This window comes from Gigantopelta aegis, chromosome 6 (assembly GCF_016097555.1).
Source record: "Gigantopelta aegis isolate Gae_Host chromosome 6, Gae_host_genome, whole genome shotgun sequence".
NCBI lineage: Eukaryota > Metazoa > Mollusca > Gastropoda > Neomphalida > Peltospiridae > Gigantopelta > Gigantopelta aegis.
In genome coordinates, this window is record NC_054704.1 from 97,550,302 (window position 1) to 97,575,599 (window position 25,298).

The 25,298-nt window shown below is 38.6% G+C and overlaps 1 protein-coding gene across 1 annotated transcript in view; it reads left to right on the forward strand.

Annotated features, from left to right (window-relative positions):
- The window catches only part of LOC121375081 (tax1-binding protein 3 homolog), a 31,788-nt gene extending 8,764 nt beyond the window's left edge, over nucleotides 1-23,024 (forward strand). Inside the window, exons 2-4 of the mRNA XM_041502311.1 lie at nucleotides 7,681-7,833; nucleotides 16,641-16,718; nucleotides 18,963-23,024. Of these exons, the coding sequence (XP_041358245.1) occupies nucleotides 7,681-7,833; nucleotides 16,641-16,718; nucleotides 18,963-19,154 (423 nt within the window). The 3' untranslated portion in view covers nucleotides 19,155-23,024. The remainder of the gene's footprint in view (nucleotides 1-7,680; nucleotides 7,834-16,640; nucleotides 16,719-18,962) is intronic.
- Nucleotides 23,025-25,298: the final 2,274 nt, after the last annotated feature.

Consider the following 25,298-nt stretch of genomic DNA (forward strand, 5'->3'; position numbering starts at 1 on the left):
CGTTCTGAGACAGGATCAACAACACTTGGTTTGAGAAGTGTTTTGTTCATAGGCAGAAGAGTTCGCGTTCTACGGTTCATGAGTTTCTGAGCTGGACTTCTGTTAGTAGACTGAGTTGGGGTATTTCTGTGATTCAGTAGACCAAGGTATGGATCAGAGTGTGATTTTATGGCCTTTTTCATGATTCTCTTGATGGTTTTCACAGCTGATTCTGCCATCCCATTTGCTCGTGGATTATGCGGACTCGAAGTATAGTGCTCGAAATCCCATTTCTTGGCAAATTTGCAGAACTCATCAGACACAAGTTGTGGTCCATTGTCACTCACAAGTTGACTAGGCAGTCCATGTCTGGCAAACTGAAGTTTCAGTTTTCTGATTACCATTTTAGTATCAGTATTCTCAAGATGATCAACTTCAATGAAGTTACTGTAGTAGTCTACAATGTCCCTTGAAAGTGAAGAGATCAATGCCAACTTTTTCCCATGGGCGAGTTGGTACTTCGTGAGGCATTAGAGTTTCCTTTTGTTGACACGTCTCAAATGAGCGACAGGTTTCACATGCCGATACATAGTGTTTGATCTCAGCACTCATTCCTGGCCAAAACAAACATTCACGTGCACACTGCAAACAACTTTCTTCACCAAGATGAGAGTTATCATGTACAGACTTTTTCATCTCACTTCGAAGACTTTTAGGAAGGACTAATGTTTCTCCTTTAAACACAAAACCATCCTGGATAGTCATCTCATCTCTGAAACTGTAGTACGGTAACAGTTGTTCTGGAACCTTATCTCTGGTTTCAGGCCAGCCATTTATGATTGCAGTGCATAACATCGACATAGTCTCATCTTTTTGAGTTTCTTGGCGAATCTGTTCCAGTCGTTCCTTTCGAATTGGTAAGAAACTAGCCATGTTGACAGATTCTTCATGAACAGTATTGTCAGTCTCAGGAAGATAAGCTCTGCTCAGCATATCGGCTACATATATTTCTTTGCCTGGCGTGTATTTTACAGTTATGTTGTAAGCCTGAGTACGAAGAATCATTCTCTGCAGTTTTCTCGGGGCTCTGTTTAGTGGTTTGCTGGGAATATTCTGAAGTGGTTTGTGGTCAGACACAACTGACAGGTCGTCCAAATGTGTACTGATGGAAACGTTCAAGTGATGTGACAATTGCTAGCATTTCCTTCTCTATTATAGCATACCGTGTTTCAGCATCACTGAGAGCTTTACTCATGTACGCTACTGGGTGTCCTTTTTGGAGTAATGCCCTTGTCAGAAGCATCACATTGGATTTCCAAATCTTCTTTCGGATCATAGTACACCAATACTGGCACATTGGATACAACCTTTTTGATATTTAGAAAGGCTTTTTCATGTTCGTCTGTCCACACAAAGTTCACCAGTTTATCAGTCTTTGGATCCTTATGCGTTAGTTGTCGCAATGGTTCCATAATTTCAGAGAGGTGAGGCAGGAACTTAGAGAGATAGGCTACAGTTCCGTTTAAACGTTGGACAGCAGCAGCATCCTTTGGTCTCGGCATTTCGACTTCTGCCTTTACCTTTTCTGGATCAGCCTGCAAACCTTCACTGCTGATGATATGTCCCAGGAAAGAGATCTGTTTCATGCGGAATTTGCATTTTGATTTGTTCAGCTTGATTCCTAGAGTAAGACAACGATCGAGCAACTTGTAAAGTTTATCATCATGATCTGCAGCGGCTTCTTTGTCGTTGCTTCCAACGCCATACACAATGACATCATCAGTTACACATATGATATTTTCAAGGTTACTGAGAGCTTGGTGCAGTCTCTTTTGGAAGATTTCACCACTAACTGAAAGACCAAATGGCAACCGCAGCCACTTGTATCGACCAAATGGTGTTTGAAAACAAGTCAACTTGGATGATTCATCATCAAGTCTCAGGTGCCAGTAACCATGACGGAGATCCAATTTTGAAAAAATCCTTGCTTGAGTCAAATTAGGTAACACATCATCGAGAGTAGGCATGAGATAGTGCTCTCTTTTCAGTGCAGAATTCAGTGCCTTTGGGTCAATGCAGATGCGAGATTCACCCGACTTCTTAGTTGTCACCACCATCTGGCTTACCCAAGCAGAAGGCTCATCTACAGTTTCCAAGACCTTGAGCTCGACCATTCTGTCAAGTTCTTTCTTTACCTTGTCCTTAAGGTGTACAGGAAGACGTCTAGCAGGAAGAACTATTGGTGTAACATTTTCATCCACTTGTAGATGGACAGTCCCAGGTAGGTCACCAATTTCGTTGCTAAACACTTCATCATATTTCTTTATGTCATCCACAGAGGCCACCAGGAAGTTATCATAGTTTATATGAATCAGATCCATCTGTTCTGAAGCACACTTACCAAGAATTGGCTCTAGGTCTTGTTTTACGATTACGAACGAGACAGAATAGCTTTCGCCATTTGCTGGATTTTTCAGAATTGTCCTGCAAGTGCCAAGAGGGTTCAGGTTCAACTTGTTCCACATTTTCAGAGTCATTTCGGTCTGCCTTAACTTAGTGTTTTTCACGAACTTCTTTGGCAGTATATTAACTGAGGATCCACTATCTATCTGAAATTTTACAGGTTTTCCAGCAATTTCCATTTTCGCAAAGACAGTCTTTTGGGAGTCGCCCACTGACTGGATCAGCTCACAATCAGATTCGACAGTGTTAGAGCACTCGTCGATGTACTTTCGTGTGAGGACACTTAACAGCAAAGTGGTTCATTTGCTTGCATTTGGAACAAGATTTTCCCCATGCAGGACATAGTTTCTTTTGAAAAACATGTCTCTTCCCACAGAATTTGCAGAGTTTCTTATTCTCCGAAGAAGAGAAGCGAGTTTCAGCAGATCTGGATTTGTTCTGAGCAGGTTTTGTTCTACGAGATTGCAGTTTGTGAATTTCTTCAGATAGAGATGGTGTCGCAATCACACCCATCTGCGTAGATGCAGCTTCATCACTTTTGCAGATGTCGGAACAAGTTTTTAGAGTAAGTTTGCGTTCTTGTAACAAACGTTTGCGAGTGGTATTGTCTTGTATACCTAGCACAATGCGGTCTCTGATCAGACTATCATGTAAGTCACCAAAATTGCAAGTTTTGGCAAGGTATTTTAGAGAAGCATAGTAAGCATCAAATGTTTCACCTGTTTTCTGGTTTCTCTGGTTGAAAATGTATCTTTCATAAGTCTCATTTATCTCTACCGCAAAGAACTTGTCAAACTTATGAATGATTACATCTAGCTGTGTTCGATCTTCCCCATCCTCATATTCAAAACCGTTATAGATTTCCAGTACCTCTTGACCAATAGTTACTAGGAAAAGAGCTATTTTATACTGTTCAGTAAGCGCAGACAATCGAGATACGATAACATAATTGTCCCACATCTGTTTCCATAGAGACCATTTTTTCTGAACATTTTCGTGATCAGACAAAAGAATTAGTGGACCAGGTGCTTTAATATGTGGCATTGGTACAGCAGGAGGTGAATTATCAGTGTCAGAATCGCTGGACATTTCAACTAAAATCTATCTTTGCAAGACGAAGGTACCGTTTCTTTTTTTCGTGCAGTATACTTTTCCATACGTCGACGCGGTATCTGTGCTTTTCACAGTACTCGAAACAGATTACGAGTAATCATGGAGAGTTGGGGTTCAGAGAGTTATTATAATACCAATTTAAGTGACGTTTACCGCTGCCACCATGTTTTAAGTCAACAGAAACAGAATAACAAAAGACATGCGTGTCACATGTTTACTTAAGACTTCTGACTTCCACCCAAGAAGTGCGCACCTTCCGGTGTGTGTGACTAACAGAACGAAACCACAAATGACTATATTAACTAATTAAGATATCATAACAGTTGCCACCCACTTATATTTAGTAGCCAGCTAATATATACTTGTAATTAAATCGATTCATCTGCCATTTTATGGCACATTACTAATGTCGTAATTGTTATTAGGACTGCTTTCGAATGAACTCGTGACTAGGTGATTCCTAGTAACTAGTTCTTAAATAGTAATTACCAGTTACTGTTTGTGTTCAGTCTCACTAAAACAGTGAACGACTATTAACTATCATTATCAAATTCCGTACCCAATAATTGTATTAAACGAATTTAAGCAAATTACTATTTTAATGGCACTGCTAAGATATGCTTTTAAATTGCAGTACTAATTAAAAGTTAAATAAAAACATTGTAATAATATCTACCAGGCTTCAACGTGTTACTAGTAGTTACCAATCGGCTACCTTGCTTTTGGTTTAAATAATATTTATTTTCGTCACATACTGCCTTGTAAATCCATAAATACTGTTTTGTAAATAGTCGTGTCTTTAAAGCTATCTAAAGTCGAGTCATGAAATTAAAAACAAGTTTTCATCCTCCACTGATGAACATGACTTCCGAGGTAAATAAAACGATATTCACGACTGGAGAAGTCGTTTTCGTGGAGGGACTCGTTATCACGATAAGCACAAGACAATTGGAGTGCAGCATAGCACATATACAAGTCAACATTTAAAATAATTAACATTTGAGTTTCAAACAGACAAGTAAAGACATACAGTGGCTCAACAATCTCATTTTAATACATAAATAAAACCTGGCTCTAATTGGAACAGGACCGACTTGGTCCAAAACTGAACTGGGGCCGAATTATTTCCAAACGCTTGATAGTCAAGTTAACAGAGATAACATCATAACGGAGTATTACCTCCCCCTTAATGTCACCATGTTTACTCTTAAATACTGGAAAATCGTTATTCATAGTCCGATTAACATGTCTCAGACAAACTACCGATAGAAAACACGTTTTATGGAAGATAAATTGCTACTGATCCACAGTGTTTTGCGATGTCCAGTTTTGTTTACAGATTAAAGTACGATTATTGGACTGTCGCTAACTGGCAAATGTGATTTTATTTTTTAGATGCTAGGGAATGTTTTTAGTCACCATGGCGAGTATTTTACTCGCTTTGTAGAGCACTGATTTTATATGATACGAGACCCCCCCCCCCCCCCCCCCCCCCCCCCCACATCTTATATAGGCCTACATCCTTAGCCCACTGTCAACAGATTCTGCCTAAGCTGCACAATAAATGATTGAGGTACAAAATGACCAAACAAACATGGTATGATTCTACGAAATGATTTCGGTACGAAATGACCAAATAACTATGGTACGAAATGACAGGTACAAAATGGGTAAAATTGGGTATGAAATGACTACGGTACGAATTGACTGGTTACCATGAACACATGCTCATAATGATTAAGATTTGTAAGATGTGTCATAGAATTGGGCAAGAGTTCCTTATTTTCCTCCATAACAATTTTAAAGAAATACTTATAAGAATTAGTTTACGGTTAGGGTTAGCCATAGTTATATACAATACCTTTTAAAACAATTTGTTCTATAAAACCAACATAATGTTTATATTTCGTAATCCAGTATCGCTATGTTTTGCCTTTGAAAAATTAGACATGTTCTAGCTGGGTAAAAATTAAAGGAGGGCGGCTGCGCAGAACCACACCCTTAAAAAAAAAGGGGGGGTGAACTTGGTTACCGTATTGTTGTGTGTTGGTAGACTTTGTGGAAAGACATACTCCTTATTTTGCCAACAAAAAAGTTTGTACGAAATACAAGCAGACTCGTCTTTTAATTGAACCAAAGATGTTGTCGGTCTGACATTCACAGGCATTTCCGGTTTTGCTGAACCGATCAAAGTTTTAATATTATTTTAATAAAGATTTCAAGATATACGAAAAACAATAAAGATGTTTGTAAAGTGATCCCCTAATGTCGGATAATTTTTTTTGGTTATTTCCATCTTCTTCGAATGCTGTAATAAAATATCGCCAGCTGATAAAAAGTAGTGTCGCTTTTGTAAAGGCGGTACACTATTAGGTCTATTGGTATGCTATGTTGGAGCAAAAACGACAACCCATGATACCCAAGTGATAACTGTCTTTTCTTTGGGACTACGTGATTGGTTAGTTCTGTGATTTTTAGATGGGAAAGTCAACTTAATCAATAGTTTTACAGAATTATTTACAGAAATAAAATATGTCCATTACCATTTTAGAGGCGACAGGTTATTACCCAATACCAGTACCATTATGTATTTTTGTATCTGGACAGCAGTAATTAATTGGCTCATCTGGTTACCTATCAAATATACACCAGCCAATCAGGAATCAAAGGTAAAGGCAACTAAAGTAGTGTCAGAAATAAAATAAAAATGATTTTCGTCAATTATTTCTTTCATATTAAACTGACAAGTAAATATTTTGTAAATACCTATTTAATGATATTCTACCTAATTTAGCATTTACTTGTTTGGGCTCTCAGTGATGTACAAGGTGGTGTTTACTCTTGAAATTAAAAGAAAGATATTAGTAAACAGGAGATTTGTGACCAATAAAATGTTGGCACTTTGACAAAGTTGCTAAGAAAATCTATTACCAAATTGAAGTTTCAATTAGCCAAACATCAAAAATGGTGGTATGTCATGTACAATTTTCAAATTGGCCTTTTGGTGAATTAGTAATGAAATATATATAACTTACCCATGATATCCATTATCCATGTCATAAACCCATGTGATAATTTAGTGTATTAACACGGTTAATAATGGTATGCAAATTTGCAAGGTCTCTAGGTAATGTGTTGCTGTGGATGGGTCATTTGCTTACAAGCCAACAAGACCGGTGTACCTGAGCATAACGTTTTGAAAGCTTTATTTAAAATGTGCAACGTCAAACTAATTTGTGCTAATCGTGATGACGTCATATTACTGATGGCGGAGACTTTAGTACTGTGATTTACTAAAACATTAATTAAACTGTTATTTTAGAAGTGTTATAGGATAATAGAATTTGTTACTTGTGTTTTTGAATATGTAAATATCAACCTCGTGTAGTTAATCGGTATTTGTCTCAGCAGAGCCTTGACAAATGCCAATTAACATAGTCATTAGACTTGGTTGATATTTTAAATATTAAAAAAACACTTGTGACGAATCCTCTATATATACATGTATTCACCAAATTCCAACTTTAATTCACATTGGTTGATTTGGCGAGAGACAAATTAAACCCTGCATCCAATAGCTGATGACAAATAAATCAGTGTGCTCTAGAGGTGTTGTTAAACACAATAAACGTTTTTTCTGAACTTTCTTTGCTATATTTCGTAAATAGAGCAATCAGCCAAAATACTTCACTTCCTGATGTTATCATTTCACCACATAGGCCCTAATCTAGAAGTGAAAAAGTAGAAGTGACTCTTATCTTTTCTTAGGAGAAATGGGAGAAGTTTGATTTTAAAAATATATATACCTAATAATATAGGTGACGTGAGCATTTATTGGGACATTTCATAATGTTTTGCATTCATTAGGAAAAATTCCGATTTGTACACTTGGTTCAAATTCTACTATTTCATTATCAAATACATTTGTACTACAACATATGTACTTATGATAATAAAATGTAAGCAAAACAATTGAATATTTTAATGTGCTGAAGATTATGCTATGATTTCAATAAAAACTTGTATATAATTAGTAGTAAAACAATAGACTGACTAAACAAGATGTTGTTAAAGGATGTCTAACATAAATTCAGTATAATGTTGTTGTTTTTTTGTTTTTTTTAGATTCCAATAGTTTTGGAGAAAGAGCCAGATATTGATGGTCAAGGAAATCCGGTTCTAGAGCCTGATGGTAAACAAAGATTCCGGTGTGGATTCCGGATTGGTGGCGGGATAGATCAGGATCCCAGTCAAAGTCCACAAGGATTCCCAGACAAGGTACTGGAGATCAACCGAAACATGCTTTGGCTTTAGATTTACTAGTTATGGGTGGTTACCACCAAATCAAATCCCACAGACAACAAATATGTGACTATTCCTGTCTGTGGGGAAAGTGCATATAAAAGATCCCTTGCTTCATTAGGAACAATGTAGCGGGTTTCCACTGATGGCTACGTGTCAGAATTACTAAATGTAGCGGGTTTCCACTGATGGCTACGTGTCAGAATTACTAAATGTTGTGGTTTCCACTGATGGCTACGTGTCAGAATTACTAAATGTAGCGGGTTTCCACTGATGGCTACGTGTCAGAATTACTAAATGTATCGGGTTTCCACTGATGGCTACGTGTCAGAATTACTAAATGTAGTGGTTTCCACTGATGGCTACGTGTCAGAATTACTAAATGTAGCGGGTTTCCACTGATGGCTACGTGTCAGAATTACTAAATGTAGCGGGTTTCCACTGATGGCTACGTGTCAGAATTACTAAATGTAGCGGGTTTCCACTGATGGCTACGTGTCAGAATTACTAAATGTAGCGGGTTTCCACTGATGGCTACGTGTCAGAATTACTAAATGTAGCGGGTTTCCACTGATGGCTACGTGTCAGAATTACTAAATGTAGCGGGTTTCCACTGATGGCTACGTGTCAGAATTACTAAATGTAGCGGGTTTCCACTGATGGCTACGTGTCAGAATTACTAAATGTAGCGGGTTTCCACTGATGGCTACGTGTCAGAATTACTAAATGTAGCGGGTTTCCACTGATGGCTACGTGTCAGAATTACTAAATGTAGCGGGTTTCCACTGATGGCTACGTGTCAGAATTACTAAATGTAGCGGGTTTCCACTGATGGCTACGTGTCAGAATTACTAAATGTAGCGGGTTTCCACTGATGGCTACGTGTCAGAATGACTAAATGTAGCGGGTTTCCACTGATGGCTACGTGTCAGAATTACTAAATGTAGCGGGTTTCCACTGATGGCTACGTGTCAGAATTACTAAATGTAGCGGGTTTCCAGTGATGACTACGTGTCAGAATTACTAAATGTAGCGGGTTTCCACTGATGGCTACGTGTCAGATTTACTAAATGTTTGACATCCAATAGCCGATGATTAATTAATCAATGTGCTCAGTGGTGTCGTTAAACAAACCAAACCAAATATATGGCTACAACTCCTACCTGCAGTGTATCAACTGACATACTGGTATACACACCACAGATAGAAATACTACCACCCCTCGCCCTTAAAGGGACATTCCTCAGTTTGCTGTAATTTTTAAGATGTTATCGACTAACAGAGACTTTTTTACGATTGTAATTACATATCAAATATATTTTTTGGCATAAAATATTAGTGGCTGTATATTAAACGTGTTTCTCGTCGTTCTAATATTTGTACCAGGTTAAATTTCATTTTATTTCCTGAAATATTGTTTTTTCATACGTACGAAATTATTTGAAGACAGAATCCAGTTTGGGCTTCTTACAAATATTAAGACTACCAGAAACACATTGAATATACAGACATTGATATTCTAAACAAGAAAATATATTTAATATGTAAGCTTAATCGTAGAAATATTTTAATTGTCAGAAACATCTTACAATGCAGCAAACTCGGGAATGTCCCTTTAAAGTAAATCAAAACAAATTGGGTGTTAAGCTGCTCATTTCAGAGATACCAGGTAACGTCTATGACTACCCTAGTTCCGCACAAAATTTTATGATTAATAAATCAGTATGCTGTAGTGGTGGTGTTAAACAAACCATACTTTATTTATTTCACTCTTTGTTCCATTCTATATACAGGCCAGTATACATACATACATACATACATACATACACACATACATGTATAAACAAAAATAACATTTAAAACAACTAAAAATTGTCCTACAAAACATTGCTATTTTATTCCCCATGTGCTAGGATACCAAATTTATGCATCCCCTGGCGCCAACTTCAAATACTAGTATCATATTCAAGAATTTTTATTATGTGTTTAATATACCGGGGTATATATATATTAGATATACGGTAGGTGTAGGCGGCGGTAATATAAAGTTTGGTACTACAATCTGTTTGGATCCACTTCCAAAAAGATTAAACAAAAGCAAATGTCTGCAGGCTCCTGCTTGTATACATTGTATAATAATGTTAGAATATTCTGATTGCCATGTATTTAAAAACAATATACAGTTGTAATTAAAAAAATTATGTTTTTGTGAAATAGCTCTATCATTGTGAGACATTTGAGAAAACGGGTGGAATATATTTCACTAGTCAGGCACTTGCCTCAGGTGTTGTACTAGCCACGGTGTCGTAGTTAAGCCATCAGACATACGTCTGGTAGGTACAGGGTTCACTACCCGGTACAGGCTCCCACCTAGAGCGAGTTTTAATGACTCAGTGGGTAGGTGTAAGGCCACCACACCCTCTTGTCTCTCACTAACCACTACCGGCCTCGGTGGCGTCGTGGCAGGCCATCGGTCTACAGGCTGGTAGGTACATGGTTCACTACCCAGTACAGGCTCCCACCCAGAGCGAGTTTTAATGACTCGGTGGGTAGGTGTAAGGCCACCACACCCTCTTCTTGTCTCTCACTAACCACTACCGGCCTCGGTGGCGTCGTGGCAGGCCATCGGTCTACAGGCTGGTAGGTACAGGGTTCACTACCCGGTACAGGCTCCCACCCAGAGCGAGTTTTAATGACTCGGTGGGTAGGTGTAAGGCCACCACACCCTCTTGTCTCTCACTAACCACTACCGGCCTCGGTGGCGTCGTGGCAGGCCATCGGTCTACAGGCTGGTAGGTACAGGGTTCACTACCCGGTACAGTCTCCCACCCAGAGCGAGTTTCAATGACTCGGTGGGTAGGTGTAAGGCCACCACACCCTCTTGTCTCTCACTAACCACTACCGGCCTCGGTGGCGTCGTGGCAGGCCATCGGTCTACAGGCTGGTAGGTACAGGGTTCACTACCCGGTACAGGCTCCCACCCAGAGCGAGTTTTGATGACTCAGTGGGTAGGTGTAAGGCCACCACACCCTCTTGTCTCTCACTAACCACTACCGGCCTCGGTGGCGTCGTGGCAGGCCATCGGTCTACAGGCTGGTAGGTACAGGGTTCACTACCCGGTACAGGCTCCCACCCAGAGCGAGTTTTAATGACTCAGTGGGTAGGTGTAAGGCCACCACACCCTCTTGTCTCTCACTAACCACTACCGGCCTCGGTGGCGTCGTGGCAGGCCATCGGTCTACAGGCTGGTAGGTACAGGGTTCACTACCCAGTACAGTCTCCCACCCAGAGCGAGTTTTAATGACTCAGTGGGTAGGTGTAAGGCCACCACACCCTCTTCTCTCTCACTAACCACTAATAACTAACCCACTGTCCTGGACAGACAGTCCAGATAGCTGAGGTGTGTGCCCAGGACAGCATGCTTGAACCTTAATTGGATATAAGCACAAAAATAAGTTGAAATGAATGATTGAATGACTTGTTATGGTCCTATTAAAGCCTACTCACATTATACGGCACGACTCAACTGGATGGTCGCGCCATGAGCAAGAACCTTTTCACACTACACAACAACCATCGTATGCCACCCCACTTGTTTCAGGGCTTCTACAAGGTTTGCAGAACATTCATATTTACAAAATACACTTACTTAACTGCAATATTTGGCCAAAAACTTTCACTAGCCATCGGACATGGCAATGGTACTTATTTACTAGCCCAACATTGAATATCAGTAGCCATGGGAGTGGGGCTACCATAATCTAGAAGCCCAGTTGTTTGGTCATGAATGTCAATGCCAAAATTACCCAGGAACCAATAAATTGACTAAAAATCAGTCGCATTTGACTGGTTTTTCAATATACACGACATGACTCCACTTGTGTTGAGTTGAGTTGAGTTGCCTTACGTCATATTTACTGTGATCTAGTCTTCAGGATCAGTCACTTTATTTAACATCCCAGTCAAGTGAACTCGACATGCCCTGACATTAGACGTGAAATACCATAGTTTAAACTAGAGGTCATTAAACATATTCCTTTACTTTTCAATTTGTAGCAAGATTTATTAGTCTCCTACCGGTCCAACTGAAGTTGACTACACATTTCATCTCTGTCCTTTTGTCTGTCTGTTCCACAAATATTTTTCCAGACTTTTTTTTTTCATGCTGCCTTATGATAATGAGTTGGAATTTTGACTTTCTTGTGGATTTACCCATTTTAGGGGACGGGATGTTGCCCAGTGGTAAAGCGCACGTCTGATGTGCAGTCAGTCTAGGATCAATCCCCATCGGTGGGCCCAATTGGCCCTTTCTCGTTCCAGCCAGAGCACCACAACTGGTATATCAAAGGCCATGGTATGTGCTATCCTGTGATGGATGGTGCATATAAAAGATCCCTTGCTAATGGAAACATGTAGCTGGTTTCCTCTCTTCGACAGTCACAATGACCATATGTTTGACATAAATCAGCGTGCTCTAGTGGTGTCATTAAACAAAACAAACTTCTTTTTATTTTACCCATTTTTCACAGAGTTATGGCTAGATCAAGTTTGGACTTTTATTGGAATTTATTCAAGGGTCAGTATAAAAAGTTTGTAGATGATGTTTGTCCCCCATACCCCATTGAATGTAAAAGAAATACTGGTATTAGACTATCCTTAAATAATAAAAATATCCTAGAGACTACATCTTTAAAAATGTGACCTACATATATGTGTCATCTGCCCTGCTTACAGTGTTGAACATTGTTAACGATTATGTTATGTACATGTACAGGAGGGCTGTTATTGAAGTGTTTTAATCCGTGTGTATGTTACTGTGTGATTTCAGGGAGTGTACGTCACACACATACATGTACAGGAGGGCTGTTATTGAAGTGTTTTAATCCGTGTGTATGTTACTGTGTGATTTCAGGGAGTGTACGTCACACACATACACGTACATGTACAGGAGGGCTGTTATTGAAGTGTTTTAATCCGTGTGTATGTTACTGTGTGATTTCAGGGAGTGTACGTCACACACATACATGTACAGGAGGGCTGTTATTGAAGTGTTTTAATCCGTGTGTATGTTACTGTGTGATTTCAGGGAGTGTACGTCACACACATACATGTACAGGAGGGCTGTTATTGAAGTGTTTTAATCCGTGTGTATGTTACTGTGTGATTTCAGGGAGTGTACGTCACACACATACATGTACAGGAGGGCTGTTATTGAAGTGTTTTAATCCGTGTGTATGTTACTGTGTGATTTCAGGGAGTGTACGTCACACACATACATATACAGGAGGGCTGTTGTTGAAGTGTTTTAATCCGTGTGTATGTTACTGTGTGATTTCAGGGAGTGTACGTCACACACATACATGTACAGGAGGGCTGTTATTGAAGTGTTTTAATCCGTGTGTATGTTACTGTGTGATTTCAGGGAGTGTACGTCACACACATACATGTACAGGAGGGCTGTTATTGAAGTGTTTTAATCCGTGTGTATGTTACTGTGTGATTTCAGGGAGTGTACGTCACACACATACATGTACAGGAGGGCTGTTATTGAAGTGTTTTAATCCGTGTGTATGTTACTGTGTGATTTCAGGGAGTGTACGTCACACACATACATGTACAGGAGGGCTGTTATTGAAGTGTTTTAATCCGTGTGTATGTTACTGTGTGATTTCAGGGAGTGTACGTCACACACATACATGTACAGGAGGGCTGTTATTGAAGTGTTTTAATCCGTGTGTATGTTACTGTGTGATTTCAGGGAGTGTACGTCACACACATACATGTACAGGAGGGCTGTTATTGAAGTGTTTTAATCCGTGTGTATGTTACTGTGTGATTTCAGGGAGTGTACGTCACACACATACACGTACATGTACAGGAGGGCTGTTATTGAAGTGTTTTAATCCGTGTGTAACTGTGTGATTTCAGGGAGTGTACGTCGTGTGTATTGAAGTTTTTAATCCGTGTGTGATGTGTGATTTCAGGGAGTGTACGTCACACACATACATGTACAGGAGGGCTGTTACCGTGTGTATGTTACTGTGTGATTTCAGGGAGTGTACGTCACACACATACATGTACAGGAGGGCTGTTATTGAAGTGTTTTAATCCGTGTGTATGTTACTGTGTGATTTCAGGGAGTGTACGTCACACACATACACGTACATGTACAGGAGGGCTGTTATTGAAGTGTTTTAATCCGTGTGTATGTTACTGTGTGATTTCAGGGAGTGTACGTCACACACATACATGTACATGTACAGGAGGGCTGTTATTGAAGTGTTTTAATCCGTGTGTATGTTACTGTGTGATTTCAGGGAGTGTACGTCACACACATACATGTACAGGAGGGCTGTTATTGAAGTGTTTTAATCCGTGTGTATGTTACTGTGTGATTTCAGGGAGTGTACGTCACACACATACATGTACAGGAGGGCTGTTATTGAAGTGTTTTAATCCGTGTGTATGTTACTGTGTGATTTCAGGGAGTGTACGTCACACACGTACATGTACAGGAGGGCTGTTATTGAAGTGTTTTAATCCGTGTGTATGTTACTGTGTGATTTCAGGGAGTGTTTGTCACACACGTACATGTACAGGAGGGCTGTTATTGAAGTGTTTTAATCCGTGTGTATGTTACTGTGTGATTTCAGGGAGTGTACGTCACACACATACACGTACATGTACAGGAGGGCTGTTATTGAAGTGTTTTAATCCGTGTGTATGTTACTGTGTGATTTCAGGGAGTGTACGTCACACACATACATGTACAGGAGGGCTGTTATTGAAGTGTTTTAATCCGTGTGTATGTTACTGTGTGATTTCAGGGAGTGTACGTCACACACGTACATGTACAGGAGGGCTGTTATTGAAGTGTTTTAATCCGTGTGTATGTTACTGTGTGATTTCAGGGAGTGTACGTCACACACGTACATGTACAGGAGGGCTGTTATTGAAGTGTTTTAATCCGTGTGTATGTTACTGTGTGATTTCAGGGAGTGTACGTCACACACGTACATGTACAGGAGGGCTGTTATTGAAGTGTTTTAATCCGTGTGTATGTTACTGTGTGATTTCAGGGAGTGTTTGTCACACACGTACATGTACAGGAGGGCTGTTATTGAAGTGTTTTAATCCGTGTGTATGTTACTGTGTGATTTCAGGGAGTGTACGTCACACACGTACATGTACAGGAGGGCTGTTATTGAAGTGTTTTAATCTGTGTGTATGTTACTGTGTGATTTCAGGGAGTGTACGTGACACACACACATGTACAGGAGGGCTGTTATTGAAGTGTTTTAATCCGTGTGTATGTTACTGTGTGATTTCAGGGAGTGTACGTCACACACATACATGTACAGGAGGGCTGTTATTGAAGTGTTTTAATCCGTGTGTATGTTACTGTGTGATTTCAGGGAGTGTACGTCACACACATACATGTACAGGAGGGCTGTTATTGAAGTGTTTTAATCCGTGTGTATGTTACTGTGTGATTTCAGGGAGTGTACGTCACACACATACACGTACATGTACAGGAGGGCTGTTATTGAAGTGTTTTAATCCGTGTGTATGTTACTGTGTGATTTCAGGGAGTGTACGTCACACACATACATGTACGTGTACAGGAGGGCTGTTATTGAAGTGTTTTAATCCGTGTGTATGTTACTGTGTGATTTCAGGGAGTGTACGTCACACACATACACGTACATGTACAGGAGGGCTGTTATTGAAGTGTTTTAATCCGTGTGTATGTTACTGTGTGATTTCAGGGAGTGTACGTCACACACATACACGTACATGTACAGGAGGGCTGTTATTGAAGTGTTTTAATCCGTGTGTATGTTACTGTGTGATTTCAGGGAGTGTACCACATACATGTACATGTACAGGAGGGCTGTTATTGAAGTGTTTTAATCCGTGTGTATGTTACTGTGTGATTTCAGGGAGTGTACGTCACACACGTACATGTACAGGAGGGCTGTTATTGAAGTGTTTTAATCCGTGTGTATGTTACTGTGTGATTTCAGGGAGTGTACGTCACACACGTACATGTACAGGAGGGCTGTTATTGAAGTGTTTTAATCCGTGTGTATGTTACTGTGTGATTTCAGGGAGTGTACGTCACACACGTACATGTACAGGAGGGCTGTTATTGAAGTGTTTTAATCCGTGTGTATGTTACTGTGTGATTTCAGGGAGTGTTTGTCACACACGTACATGTACAGGAGGGCTGTTATTGAAGTGTTTTAATCCGTGTGTATGTTACTGTGTGATTTCAGGGAGTGTACGTCACACACGTACATGTACAGGAGGGCTGTTATTGAAGTGTTTTAATCTGTGTGTATGTTACTGTGTGATTTCAGGGAGTGTACGTCACACACGTACATGTACAGGAGGGCTGTTATTGAAGTGTTTTAATCCGTGTGTATGTTACTGTGTGATTTCAGGGAGTGTACGTCACACACGTACATGTACAGGAGGGCTGTTATTGAAGTGTTTTAATCCGTGTGTATGTTACTGTGTGATTTCAGGGAGTGTACGTCACACACGTACATGTACAGGAGGGCTGTTATTGAAGTGTTTTAATCCGTGTGTATGTTACTGTGTGATTTCAGGGAGTGTACGTCACACACATACATGTACAGGAGGGCTGTTATTGAAGTGTTTTAATCCGTGTGTATGTTACTGTGTGATTTCAGAGAGTGTACGTCACACACATACATATACAGGAGGGCTGTTATTGAAGTGTTTTAATCCGTGTGTATGTTACTGTATGATTTCAGGGAGTGTACGTCACGCACATACACGAGAACAGCCCGGCATCTCGCTGTGGGCTACAGCTTCACGACAAACTGCTTCAGGTATTAACAGCTTTCTCTGTGTCAGCGTATTGTTGCCATGGCAAAACAAACAGCTGGATCAACTTATTCTCAGATTTTGTAATTTGTCTCATTTTATTTCTTGATGTTGGAAAAAGTTTTGTAATATACAGATAATTTGAAATATAAAATTCTAACTGTGGCAAAATCTAATTAAAATTTTCTATATTCATCATTTCAACTGAATTCTCAATCAATTAATTTAAGTTGAAACCATAATTAGTGAAAACATTTTTTAATTATTTGTTTTTAAAGAATTTGATAGTAACTGGTACAGGTAGTTGCTAGTTACTGGCTGTCACCTAACAATTAACATCCCTTGTTACTCAGTAGGAGCAGCATGTGACAGTGGCAGGTTTAATTCCCCCTCATCTCTATCTGGTACAGTTACTGGCTGTCACCTAACAATTAACATCCCTTGTTACTCAGTAGGAGCAGCATGTGACAGTGGCAGGTTTAATTCCCCCTCATCTCTATCTGGTACAGTTACTGGCTGTCACCTAACAATTAACATCCCTTGTTACTCAGTAGGAGCAGCATGTGACAGTGGCAGGTTTAATTCCCCCTCATCTCTGTCTGGTACAGGTAGTTGCTAGTTACTGGCTGTCACCTAACAATTAACATCCCTTGTTACTCCGTAGGAGCAGCATGTGACAGTGGCAGGTTTAATTCCCCCTCATCTCTATCTGGTACAGTTACTGGCTGTCACCTAACAATTAACATCCCTTGTTACTCAGTAGGAGCAGCATGTGACAGTGGCAGGTTTAATTCCCCCTCATCTCTGTCTGGTACAGGTAGATGCTAGTTACTGGCTGTCACCTAACAATTAACATCCCTTGTTACTCAGTAGGAGCAGCATGTGACAGTGGCAGGTTTAATTCCCCCTCATCTCTGTCTGTCTGGGCCCCATTCTATGAAGCCATCTTAGCACTACTAGCATCGTAATTACCTACTCTCGGGACTGTCATTTTTTTTTTATGAACGCCTGCCCATTCTACGAATCGGGGTAGCTTACTATCATTATAAATTACTGTAAAAATTTACAGTAGGTATGAGGCAGTTGTAAGCCACTAACGTAGATGTCAAATGGAAGTTAGATGATGATTTGAACATTTTCTAAGAAGGATACTAACTTTTTGTGTAAATTCGGCATTCATCGCTTAGTAAATAAACTGACAAAGTTACTTCATGGATGTCCGATACTAATGAGTAGATCTAAGATGTTCCAAGTCAGTAACCAATTTATTATTTAACTAATTTGGACTTCTTTGCAAAGAAGATTTTAATCATTAAAGGGGCACTTGCGATTACCGTAAGGTTGCTTTGTGGAACAGCTGTAAAGTTTACTGTGTCAGTTGTACAACTCACCTTAAAATACTACAATTAACCTTAGCTACAATTCTTTCCTGGAGTGGGGCCCTGGTCTGTGTGTCTGTCTGTCTGTCTGTCTCTCTCTCTCTCTCTCTCTCTCTCTCTCTCTCTCTCTCTCTCTCTCTCTCTCTCTCTCTCTCTCTCTCTCTCTCTCTCTCTCTCAGTCACTCTCTCTGTCTCTGTCTCTGTCTCAGTCTCTCTCTCTCTCTCTCTCTGTCTGTCTGTCTCAGTCACTCTCTCTGTCTGTCTGTCTGTCTCTCTCTCTCTCTCTCTCTCTCTCTCTCTCTCTCTCTCTCTCTCTCTCTCTCTCTCTCTCTCTCTCTCTGTCACTCTCTGTCTCTCAGTCACTCTCTCTCTCTCTCACTCTCTCTCTCTCTCTCTCTCTCTCTCTCTCTCTCTCTCTCTCTCTCTCTCTCTCTGTCTCAGTCACTGTCTCTCTCTGTCTCTCTCTCTCTGTCTCTCAGTCACTCTCTCTCTCTCTCTCTCTCTCTGTCTCTCTCTCTCTCTCTCTCTCTCTGTCTTAGTCTCTCTCTCTCTCTCTCTCTCTCTCTCTCTCTCTCTCTCTCTCTCTCTCTCTCTCTCTCTCTCTCTCTCTCTCAGTCTCTGTCACTCTCTTAACTCGTTACATTCTTCTTTCTCTCAATCAGTTACTCTTGATCTCTCTCTCAGTTTGGATCTTTCTTTCATAATCCCTTGAACAATCTCCGCCAAGTTTAAAAATAGCCTGATGTTTTATTTAAGCAACAAGTACATGTACATGTAGCCTTAGTTTAAAATGTGTTGAGACATCGATAAACAAATATTACGGCATATTATAAATTTGAATTTCAACGTGTTAATGGGTTTTTTCCACAGGTAAATGGTAAAGACTTCACGTTAGTGACACACAAGCAAGCTGTAGAATACATCCGGCGGAAACCGGTGCTCAAGATGCTGGTTTACCGTAAGGGCGTTCCGGCGCTGCAGAAGACTGTGGGTCAGACCCAGTTCCAGGCATACACCCAGCAACAGCAGCAGTATTCACAGCCACAGTTCCAGCAGTACTGAGCTCAACACATCGACCGTCGTAATACCTACATATCTAATCTCACTTTGGAAACCAGGGGCGAGTTCAGGGGGACAGGTGCTGGCAGACGTTTGGACTCGTTTCCAAGCTTCACTAATTATGGGTGGCAGGCGGTGATTTTTGACAGCAAAATTGCTGTCTTTACTGCTGCCTACATTTCTTGACAAGTATACAGCTTGCTGAACTCAGTAGATAGGGTGGCCTATTTTTCTTATCCTATATTTGTAAAATATGAACAGTTTATCTTGTCCACCCAGTTTACTGTCTTAGTTAAGATGTTTTCGACTAACAGAGCCTGATTTAACAGCACAAAATACACATTTATAATCAGGCATTGTATTTTTTCATTTATTTTCAAGAATTGACCAGAATCATAAATATAATGTAATACATGTATAGATATTTTGGAATTCCATCTCTATCTTCTGACCTAAAATCTAGGATTCGTGGAAGCATGGAATCTTGCTAAATTCACAGCTTGTTAATTCATTCTGCATATCTAGCAAAATGTGACTGGCTAATCGAATCCATGTGTGGCACTAAAACCAGCATTATCGTGTCAGAAATGATGGAGATTAGCCAGGTACCAGTAAAACTCAATTTGCGACAGTAAAACCAGCATTAACGTCTGCTAATGGTTAAAACCAACATAGTTATCCTCTATTTAAATAATGTTGTATTTTCATATTTACAACATCAGTATCTGTATGTTCAGTTTCATTCTAATCGTCCTGATGTTTGCAGCGTCTCAAACTACATTTTATTTCTTAATACAGTCAAACCCATCTAAACCAGACCCTGAACAAACTGGCATCCTATCAAAACCGGCCAAGTTTTATGGCAACACATTTTATAAATTACAAAATGTGACCCTCTAAACACGAGATCCTGCCTAAATGGGATAAATGTGAGGTCACTGGCAGGATCCAGTTTAGACAGGCTTCACTGTAGACAGTTTGTTTTGTACACACTCGACCAGGTGTGAAATTATTGGGAGGTGATCATCTTGTCAAACATTAGTATTAAAAATTCCTTGTAAATAAATATATATATATACACACACAGATACTGATATATCTTACGATGGCAGCAACCTCGGAACAGTCTCTTTTCAATACTATTATATGTAAAAACCAGTCTAGCGAGGGGTCCCGAGCACTTGGTCTCCTGGACACGACTCGAACGTAGTCCCCTGGTTTCTTCGTGAGATGTTGTTTCCTCTCATTGTTACAGTGTCATTAGACTGTTATCAATTAATTTTACAGTGTTCAGCGTATATTTGAGGAAGTTGCCTGATCTGAATGAGGTGTGCGCTAGTGACCAGTGTATTGTAGTACATTTGTAATAAGGGAGCTAGTAGGTTTCGTTATCTCGTTCTACAACCAGTCCATTAAGAAATAACCAATTTTTGTGGTGTACATCAACAACTGAGATGTACTGGTTTCAGTTTTTGTAATGGACACACATGAATCAGGCTCTTGATCTTTGTTGGTCTCATTTTGACATTGTGCAGGGATTTAAATTGCATCATAGTCATCACAATAAATGTCTTAAATTACACATGCCCAAAATAATCATGCCCAAATAAGTACAAATGTGCTGACAAAATAATATTTCTCCTCAAAACTACTGAAATGTTAATTTTCATTCAATTAAACTAACTTGAAATGCATTTCTAAATATTGACAACTCTCCATCAGCTGTTAATGACAGTGCTGAACTGAAATGACCTTCCTGCACTCAAAAAAGACAAATGTTGCCATTGTGCCCAAACTATTGAGATCTAAAGCCCCCCTGTGATGTACAAGACATATCAGTCAGATTTTATCTGAACAAGGCTTGTTGATTTAATATTCAAATGCTTATTCAGCCAACAGATCTGCCATCATAAGTTTTATGAGTTCTTCATCAGTCCTGTCATCATAAGTTTTATGAGTTCTTCATCAGTCCTGTCATCATCTACATTACACTTGTTCCTTGATTCTCATCCTGGGAACGAGAACAGAAAACATCTCGGCAGATCAGTTTTCGAATGTGATAACGAAACCTCTCTAGTATCCATGAGTACAGACTAAGAACTTGTAGATTTGGTAAAAACCCTGAACCACAATTACATTCCTTTCATCTGTTAGTCTGCCTGGAATCATAAATAGGACCAATTTTAGAAACATTTAGTTTTAAATTAAGAAAAAATGGGGACATTTAAAAAACAAAATCGAGCCAAATTTAGGAAAAGTGATGATTGCAATTTTATTTTATATGTATGTAAGTCTTAAACACAAACAATAAGATGTATGTGTGAGGCTAAACATCTGCATTCATCATAAAATATTTATTTAAATTTACCCAGCTATTTAGGAAAGATAGATAAGATTAAGTAATAAGTAGCTTTTATTAAATTTTTATTTGTTTTTATAGATAGAACTCTTATTTCTGCTAAAATGGTGGATTGGTTTGCAGACAACGAGAATTTTTTTTTTTTTATCAGTGGTTTTGATACATGTCTTATATTTATGCAGACCTAAGACTAGTCCAAAGAAAGGGTTTTTTTTTTGCTCCCCCTTAGTTGGCCTATGTAATATTTTTAAAATACAGTAACTAGTACATGTACTACAAAAAGATTACATACCAATGTTCAGTATAGATGGGAAGTAAGGTAATATCTTAAATGTAATTAATCACTCCCATCAATTTTATTTTACTGTGAGGTTTGATTTCTGACTTGTGTAAAGGATTGAAAATCAGGCCCTTTGCTTGTAAAACTGCAAAACAGTCTGAACTTGGATGTCCACAAAGTCTGCTGAATTTAACTTCATGACAGTGCTAAACAAACGGCATACAGCAGTTAATGACCACACTCAAATCTGGCCTTTTGAATGATTTATATGTCCTTGTGTCTTGATAAAGTGTTGCTATTATCCCTTATGGGTTCAGTCGTGATTAGTTTGCATAATAGAGCACATAAAATACAGTGTATAAATTAGTTACATGTAGTTAGTGGAATGCAGAATGCTACAATGGTATTTTTATTGGTCAAAATGCAAGTCAACAGGCTGGTAAATCAACAAATTGTAACAATTGAAGTCATCGAATTTACATATTTTATTAAAACTTTCCTTTTTGTCTGTCTCGTATTTTCACTATTTCCAGGCTGTGATTTTATTCGATTTCTTTGTTTATTCTTCAGCGTTTAATGTAGTGATTAATCGTTTTATCTTTTTTTAAATTTATATCTTTTTGTTTATCTTTGAGCTATTATATTTATATGTATTTACATTTAACACTGATCAAATCTAACTTGAGAATATTGTCATGTATTAGTTTAGATACATGTATACTGGGAGGGAATGTTTCATTTTCTAAAGCAGTAACTTTCACAGCATCAGTATTTGTAAATATTAACTAGAACTTTATTGAAATATCTTTGGTTATTTTTAAACTCATATATGACATATCTTAAATTAAGAATTTGTTATAAAATATTTGTAGAGATTATTGATTCTTGCAAGTCCACTTCTATCCTCTTGTAGGAATAGTTTCAAAATTCTCCACTGGAATAATGGTTTTACTTCTGATTGAAGTGTTAAATAAATTTGTTTTCTGTTAATAATAATTAAAATTATCTTTAATATCAGAAAATATTCCATATTATTATAATGTTGGCTAAATCAGATCAGTGTGGCAAAAATTGTGCCATATAGAGAACCAGTTTAATGTGCCATAAGTGTGTGTGTGTGCATTATTAAGTCATTTAGATTAGAATTTGTTGATCTTTGTTATTATTTGGATTTAACGTTAGTTAGAACTTGTACACTGTACATATGTAAGCCATTAAACAGTTTTTGAATGATTATAGTCGACTTGTAAGATTTTTTGGATATCTTTTTTCCTAGAATGGTTGTCATGACTGAATTTTAAAAATCTGTACTGAATTATATTTAGGCATGATATTTTGTATGCCCCATGTACCTAAAACAACTTTTATCCTGCAACCACTGTTTCTATTGGCCAATTATGATGAATAATTAAAGCAAAGTCATAAAGGTATACCAGCAGATTATCACTTTTGATGTCACTCATGTGATGTTACACACATAGCTGCATTACAAAATACCAGCAGATTATATCTTTTGATGTCACTCATGTGACGTTACACACATAGCTGCATTACAAAATAACAGAAATAATATCTTTTGATGTCACTCATGTGACGTTGCACACATAGCTGCATTACAAAATACCAGAAATAATATCTTTTGATGTCACTCATGTGACGTTACACACATAGCTGCATTACAAAATACCAGCAGATTATATCTTTTGATGTCACTCATGTGACGTTACACATAGCTGCATTACAAAATACCAGCAGATTATATCTTTTGATGTCACTCATGTGACGTTACACACATAGCTGCATTACAAAATAACAGAAATAATATCTTTTCAAAGTTAATTTTTATGGTCTGCAGAATGAAAATAATAACTAGTTAATGACGTAGGATACCGGCTTTATCATGTTCAGACCGAATGAGAAATTCCACTCGACAAGCCTTGCAAATTTCCCATTCTTACCTTCACAGAATAAAGCCAACATCATTAACTAGTTATTCTCCCCCCAATCTGATCAAAATTAGCTCTACTGGGTCAACCCTTGTAGATGTAACAGCATTGTGTGGACTCCCATGTCCAGGTGACATTTCATCTATAAATAACAATTCAAATATCGACCAATTACACTTCGCCATTTATAGCGTTATTCGGGAGCATACAAATTCTAAAAATATCGGGCGAGACTATGTAATAGGCGAACTTGTTAAGAAAAATGGGGGAAAGTGCGGTAATAAACTCTGGATTGTATACTAGTATAAACAGATTTTATGGCTATACCATCACGGGTTTTTTTCAGTCTTGAAACAAATTTTATATTGAAATGAGTTTCTGGCATACTTCGTAATTCACCCGAATCATTTCGTATACCCTCGGCATAATCCCGAATGTTTTCAAATTCTTTTTAAATCACTGGTTTTGATTGGTCAAACGAAAGGTCAACTGGACATGAGCTCCAACGGGCTGCTGTTAGATCCACATGTAATAGTGTAGCTAATTTTAATTAGATTGTTCTCCCCCCCCCCCCCCCCCCCCCAGACATGAATAATGATGGTTGTGATTCTCAGTGCACACAAGAAGGAATGTTTCATTTGATGAAAACACTCAACACATTTAATTATGGTTACATGGCTTCAAACATATGATTAAGAACCACACAGACAATGAGAGAGGAAACCCGTTGCCACCACACCGAGGGCTCTACTTTCCAATTAGCAGCAAGAGATCTTTATATGGAAAATTGCGGCAGGTTTCCTCTGTAAGACTATATGTCAGAATTACCATATTGACATCCAATAGCCGATGATTGATAAATCATTGACCTGTTGTATCGTCAAACAAAACAACCTTTAACTGTTTTTAATTTGGCCGTTGTATAAAGTGAAGAATCTTATTTATTACTGCTACTAAATTACGTTTATGTTTTACCCAATTTCGAAATATATCAAATAATATTTTCACCACATAAAATGATTAAAATGGTTAATTGTATTAGCCAAAACCAAATGTTGTAGCCACTTTGCATAAAAATCTGCAGTTGGCTAATTTAGTACTGGACAGGCTGGGCCTGTGACTATATTACTGTTACAGTTATTGTAGTAGTGGTTTTGTTTCTCTTTAGGGGTTTTTAACCACTAAAACACAAATTTATAAACCTTACCAAGTGATACCCCTTAATAGTACTTCACCGACACCTGGAGACTTCAACATTCATATCAATACGCTTGTCAACAAGGGAAAAGTATGCTTAACAATATTTCTCTTTATTGAAATATTGTTTAATTAATAATTTTGCTTGTGCCAGCCATTTTTGTACCTTTTACTTCATTGTTTTCATTTTGCTATCTTGTATAATTCAGGAACAAACAAATAAATAAATAACACTTATGTGTTCTTTTACATGCCAAGGTTGCCATACATGTATCTTGATATTTAAACAAATATATAATTGGCTTACTTATTGAATGTTGATGTTGATGGTTGTATTTTTATTACAATGTTTACCATTAAATTGT